This window comes from Carlito syrichta, unplaced genomic scaffold (assembly GCF_000164805.1).
Source record: "Carlito syrichta isolate Samal-C Ts95f unplaced genomic scaffold, Tarsius_syrichta-2.0.1 Scaffold308888, whole genome shotgun sequence".
Taxonomy (NCBI): domain Eukaryota; kingdom Metazoa; phylum Chordata; class Mammalia; order Primates; family Tarsiidae; genus Carlito; species Carlito syrichta.
In genome coordinates, this window is record NW_007252984.1 from 703,062 (window position 1) to 709,786 (window position 6,725).

Genomic DNA, 6,725 nt, shown 5'->3' on the forward strand with positions numbered 1-6,725 from the left:
TCGCCCCCCCCATCCACCCCCCCCAAAGTATACTGAAACAGTATAAACATCAGAGAAGAGAAAGTTTGCTTAAAAAATAAGCAACACATGTAGAGACAAATTAAGAATTAAAAAAACAGCTGTCAAGTATCCTGACCCCCAATTTGGTAATATGTTAATCTTGAATAATGCTTGTGAATAAAAGCAACAAGCAGAAAACCCATAAAACTCACATTTCTTCTTCTGTTGTGAATTAGGATTCAAACAATACTTATTGAGAACCTACTAAATACCAGGCATTGTGCTAAGTGTTTAGACATAAACACTGGGTAACATTTTTCTTTTAAAAACTGCCTATTAGTAAAATATGATGCATTTGAATTGTAGACATCGATGGGAATTGTATGTGTATCTAAGAATCCTCCAGATGCCCTAACATTTCAGTAAGTGACTACCACTCCGGAATGTTCTTATTTGAGTTAATTAATCCTTTTTTTTTTTTACAATAAGCTCCTAGTTAATGGATTGGCTAGTAGATTCTTTCTTTCCTAGACATATGTTCAAGAGTACTTCTTGAGAGGATGGTTTAATATTGATTTGCCCATTAGGAACCAGCCCCAAGAAACGTTGGATTTGTCCTGTATTGGCTGCTTCTGCACTCAGGCAACGAAAGCTTCAGCTCCGATTCAACACAGCAGAGAATGCCGCGGAGGCGCCCAGCGCATAAGCAAACCTCTGGATGCTGGGCTACTTACGGCAAAGGGGTGGTAGGGGGCAGCGGGGGGAGCTCCGCGGGGCCCTGCGGGTGGAGGCAGCACGGACAGTCCTGTTGAAAAGATGCCAAGTGCGCTGAGGTTCAACCCTGGGATCAGATTGGCTTGTTGCTGGGAACAGAAATGGAGAAAAAAGATGAGGGGAGGAGACCAGAGAGGCCCAGCTCGCCTGGGTCAACCTCCGTCTCTTGTCTCAGTGGCCCCAGCGTCTCCTTCTTAGCTCTGCCCGGGGTCCCGCGGACCTCTTTCCATCGGGGTGGGTGCCAGACCTCAACCTGTCCTTGGCGTTCCTCCAAAGCTGCTCTGCCACCCTTGGGAATGTCTACACATCTTATCATGGCAAATGAGGTTCTTCCTGGCGACAGAAGCCACCTTGCCAGCTCTCTCCTACTCTTCTCTCACCCCTACCTACCCATTCCTTTTCCCTAAGTACCTTGGTGCACCCACGCACCTCTGGGTCTCTGCACACGCCGTCACCTTGCAAGGAGGTGCATCTTTCAGTCCTCACCTGGCTAAGTCCTACTTACCTGTGGGTTTCACCTGAGCCTAGGGATACCTTCAAGTAGGGAGCTACCACCCCAAAAGTCTTACTCAAACATCCTGTCTGTGTTTGCCTAAAACTTCTAGTGTCCTTAAAATAGCACTCACTACTACATGGTATGTGAATCATCGGTTTAGTTACTGCTTCCTCTTTTAGACCATAATTTCCTTGCGGACAGAGACGCCTTACTTAGTGTTGTGTTCTCAGTGCCTGGTACATAGTAAGTACTCGATAAATATTTGTTGAATGGCTAAGTTCAAAATAAATGGGATTAACGACGTTTTCTGACTCTATCCAGTGAAAGATCAGATCCTTCACTAGGATACCCCACATGTAAATTCCATTATCCAGGTTTTGGATGGTTCACAGCTTTCCTCTTTAGTTGCCGACATCATGATCATCTTGCCTGCTTATTTCACATTTAAATGTGAGGTTGCTCACCCAGGTTGGAGGACAGCCCTTGGGAGGCAGAGGAATGTGGTCAGTCATTCGGCCTGTGTCTTACTTAGCTGTTCCTACCTTTGTCTCCGTGAACATACAATACTTCTAAGTTTCTATTTGCTCGTCTGTGGCAAAAGTCATCCAGTAACTTGCTTTCTTTTAGAATGTTAAGAATGGTAGAGCTGGGACTCTCCTCCTTTACTCATCTGATATAAAGACCTAGTAATCCTGTTATTCACCCACAGTGAATGAATCTAAGTGATACATATAGATGAAGACGTCTGGGTTGCCCAGACCCTTTTGTAGCTTTTCTAGATGTTCACAGAAAGAAGTTTATCATATGCTATCAAGAGCCCACAGGAAGAAAATGAGTTCACCGGATGACACTTCCAGAAAAATGCCCAAACTGGGGAGAAGGTCACACTGCAGTTTCCTGCCCCATCTTTCTTCATGTCCCACAGTTATCATGGGGTGTGGCTGCTGGGGGGGATGGTGAGGTGGGGGACAGAGTACTGACTGAGTAGAGGGTCCTGTGGAAAGTGCTGTGGTGAAGAACTGTGCTTTAACCTACAGAGATCCTTGTCAACATTTATTTCTCTAGGAAATGTTATCAGGACTGAGATTTACTTCAAGGTCATCCAACAGGAATGGGAAGTGGATGTGGATGAGGGTTCAGATGAAACAAAACAGGCCATGAGTTGGTAACTGCTACAGCTGGATTATGGACAGATGAGGGTTTTACTGGAATATCCGTTCTGCTTTTGTACATGTTAGAAAATTAGCATACAACGCAAACAAATTTACTCCTTTGAGCTGAGTGAGCTTGGGCTCTACTGAGGGCCAAATATTTTAAAGATTTTTTTGAATGCCAAATTGCTGTCTCCCTGTTTATATAGTGAAAATAAGGGAGCAATAACAGAAAGGACAAACCCACATCAGTCTGCTAGAAGTTGGATTTTTTTTTTTGAGTTGGAGTCTCACTCTGTCACCCAGACTGGAGTGCCGTGGCCGCTCCTGGCCACCGCAGCCTCGACCTGTTGGGCTCCGGCGATCCTTCCACCTCAGCCTTCCGAGTAGCCGGAATTACAGGTGAGCGCTACCACACCCAGCTGATTTTTGATTTATTGTAGAGATGAGGTCTCACCAAGTTGCCTAGACGGGTCTCAAACCCGCGGGTTCAGGCAATCCACTCACCTCAGCCTCCCAAGGCGTGGGATTACAGGCTGAGCCACCGAGCCCGGCTTGCTAGAAGTATTAGTGAGAGATTAGGTGGCTAACAACATTTATTAAGCAACCTGAAAACGCAGATCTAGCAAGCAAGGAATGAAAATCAGAAGTTAGTTTTAAAGTATGTCTTTTTTAAAAGTTAAGAAGTAATAGGACAATATTACAGAAAGTTTGCAAAGAAGAAAAAAAAATCCCACTTTCCTAACGTACCAGCTATTTTTATTTTTGTATGTAGCCTCCCAGTCATTTTGATCTATATTATTTTCCATAATTATGACCCTAGACATATACTTTTGTAACTTGCTTTTCTTTCTCTTTTCCTTCTTTTAGAGATAGGGTCTCACTCTGTTACCCAGGCTGGAGTGCAGTGATGCAATCATAGCTCACTGCAGCCTTGAACTTCTGGGCTCAAGTGATCTTCTTGCATCAGTCTTCCAAATTGCTGGGATTACAGATGTGCACCACTATGCCTGGTTCATTTAAAAATTTTTTTGTAGAGATGGGATCTCGCTATGTTGCCCAGGCTGGTATTGAATTCCTGGGCTCAAGTAATCCTCCCTGGGGCTTCCAAAATGTTGGGACTACAGGCATGTGCCACCATGCCTGGCTATATCTTTTCTTAATAAAATTATATCATAAACATTTCCTCATCTTACAGTCTTCAAAGTTCTAATTTTAATGGCTTCACACTATCTTGTCCAGTGCATTTTTCATAATTTACTAGTTGATTTCCTGATTGTTTCAATGCCTTTATCCTAAAATAAACCAGGAAAAACTCTGCATACTATCCTAAGGCACTTCCTTATGAGCTGAATGACAATTATTCTTCCAGTTAAAACCAGTGGAGAAGAAAGCATTGAGTCCTTACGTTAACGGCCAGCATGTCGTTTTCAAAGGCCTCACGCAGCTTCTTCATAATCTCAACCTCCGCGTTGGCACAGGCCTCAATGGTACCCTTCACAGTGATGGTTCTCTCAGGGTTGTATATGCTCAAATCCTGCAAACTGGCCAATGGGAAAAAGAAAAAAATTCCTTTTCAACAGGAAAAATAAACTCCCAGAAAAAAATCACAAACAAGTTTTGATGGAGAAGAAGACTGGATTCTCTCCTAACACACTGTGGTATATAATCTCAGCTGTCCTACTTTAAATCTTACCAGTGATTTACAGCACATCTGTAGTGGAAAATGTCTAACAGGTGACTATGTATTTGTTTTTGATGATGATGGAGATAATTACATCACCTATTGTTATCTTTCCATTTTAGGGAAAAACAGATGCATGAGTTAGATATATCAAAATGTTCAAGTTTCTCATTATTTGGCACAATTAATTGGAATGGGTGTCTTACGATGAGATTGTTATCTTGGTCCCTGTTTCATGTTCAATTTTCTTCAGATTTCTGCCTTCTTTTCCAATCAGTCTTCCAACCAAGCCATTGTGGGCCAAGATTTTCAGAGGAATTTCTTCGGCTCTAAAATAGACAGCGAACAATTTAACACGCAAGACAGACACAATGGATGTATTCCAAGAGCACTCCCCTGCGTTTTTCTTATGAATGGAAGTCATTTTGCTTAGGTACCAGTGGCGACAGCTTTTAGGCAAGACCAGGTCCCTCAGCAATTCCAATTTATGAAGTTTGATAAACATAAGCCAAACTATGGTAATTCTACTCCTTTGTAGCAACTGGTTGAAAAAAGGCAAACAAAACAAAAACCCTGCCAACCAAGGATGTTGTAGGCACCGTGGCTCAAGCCTCCTAGCACTCTGGGAGACTGAGGGAGGAGGATTGCTTGAACCCAGGAGTTTGAGACCAGCCTAGGCAACATAGCGAGTCCTCATCTCTACAAAAAAAAAAAAATAAAAATAGCCAGGTGTGTGGTGCATGCCTATAATCCCAGCTACTCAGAATGCTTAAGTGGAAGGATCATCTCTAAGACCAGGAGGTGAGCTGTCATCAAGTCATTGCATTCCAGCCTAGGCAACAGAGTGAGACTGACTCAAAAACAAAACAAAAACAAAAATGAGGGTGAAATTAAGACTTTCTCAAGTAAATAAAAGTCAAGAGACTTCATTATATCTTGACCTGCCCCAAGCGGAACTGAGAGTACACAGCAACACAAAACTGTATGAAAATACACAGTCCTCTGGTGAAGGTAAATGTATGAACAAATATAGTAGCAGTACTATAGTAATTTTTATTCATAGAATTTATTTTATTATAATTATTATTTTTGAGTCAGTGTCTCACTCTGTTGCCCAGGCTAGAGTGCAGTAGCACACTCAGGGCCACTGCAGCCTTGACCTGCTGGGTTCAGGCAATCCTTCCACCTCAACCTTCCAAGTAGCTAGAATTATAGGTGTGTGCCACCACACCCAGTTAATTTTTTTTTTGTAATCTATTGTAGAGGTGAGGTCTTGCCAAGTTGCCTAGGCTGCTTTCAAACTCCTGAGCTCAGGAAATCATTTCGCCTTGGCCTTCCAAAGTGCTGGGAGTACAGGTGTGAATTACTGCACCCGGCCTGATTCATAGAATTTAAGTGACAAAACATTTAAAAAATATAAATCTATGTTAATGGATATAAAACATATAAATATGTAATTTGTGATATTTGGGCAGTGGGGCTGTAAAGAGTAGTTTTGTATGCAATTGAAGTTCAGTTTAAAAATAGAATGCTATAAAATTCACAACTGCAAAGATGTGGAATCAACTTAAATGCCCATCAGTGGATAACAAAATGTGTTATATATACACCATGGAATACTATTCAACCATCAACAAGGATAAAATAATGTCTTTTGCAGCAACTTGGATGGAACTGGAAAACATCATCCTAAGTGAACTAATACATAAACAGAAAACCAAATATTGCATGTTCTCACTTATAGGTGGGAGCTAAACTAAGAATCTGCAAAGGCATCAAGAATGGTATAACGGACATTAGAGACTCAGAAGGGGGAGAGGCAGAGGGACCAAAAAAAAACCACCTATTGGGTACAATATGCACAGGTGGGGGTGGTGGGTATACTTAAAGCCCAGATTTCTTTGCCACTGTACAATGCATCCATGTCATCAAAAACTGTTTGTACCCCCTCAAGCTATTAAGTAAAGAAAAAAGATAAGAATACTATGACTTTAAGATATTTTATGCAATTGCAATGATAACAAGAATGAAAATATCTATAAGAAAATACACAAAAGGAAATAAAAGCATATCACTATCAAAAATCAGCAAAACACAAAGGAAGGCAGTAAGAGATGAAAAGAGGGACAAAAAAACTACAAGACTACAGAAAATAATGAACAAAATGGTAAAAAGATCTGCCCTACTAGTAATTACTTCAAATGCAAATGAATTAAACTCCCTAATCAAAACAGATTGGCAGGATGGATAAAGAAAATGGGATCCCACTATACGCTGTAAAGAGACTCACTTTAGGGCTAAGGACAGACAGGCTGAAAGTAAAAGGAAGGAAAAGATATTCCATACAAATTAGTAACCAAAAAAGAGGAGGAGCGGTTATACTATTGTCAGACAAATAGGCTTCAAATAAAAAAACTTTTTTTTTTTGATTTGGAGTCTCACTCTGTCGCCCAGCCTGGAGTGCAGTGGCCGCTCCAGGCCACCGCAGCCTTAACCTGCTGGGCTCGGGCGATCCTTCCGCCTTAGTCTTCCAAGTAGCTGGAACTACAGGCGCGCTACCATGCCTGGCTAGTTTTTGATTTATTGTAGAGATGAGGTCTCACCAAGTTGCCCGGGCGGG

The 6,725-nt window shown here is 41.8% G+C and overlaps 1 protein-coding gene across 7 annotated transcripts in view; it reads right to left on the reverse strand.

Moving 5' to 3' along the window:
* Positions 1-6,725, reverse strand: part of IGF2BP2 (insulin like growth factor 2 mRNA binding protein 2) — a 179,997-nt gene that overhangs the window by 25,094 nt on the left and 148,178 nt on the right. For 4 of the 7 annotated variants that reach the window (XM_021716733.1, XM_008066347.2, XM_008066346.2 and 1 more), the window contains 3 exons: positions 4,312-4,434; positions 3,830-3,965; positions 735-863 (listed from right to left, as the gene is read on the reverse strand). In XM_021716733.1, coding sequence (XP_021572408.1) covers positions 735-863; positions 3,830-3,965; positions 4,312-4,434 — 388 coding nt within the window. The remainder of the gene's footprint in view (positions 1-734; positions 864-3,829; positions 3,966-4,311; positions 4,435-6,725) is intronic. The other 3 variants (XR_002482437.1, XM_021716734.1, XM_008066348.2) reach the window with 1 other exon arrangement.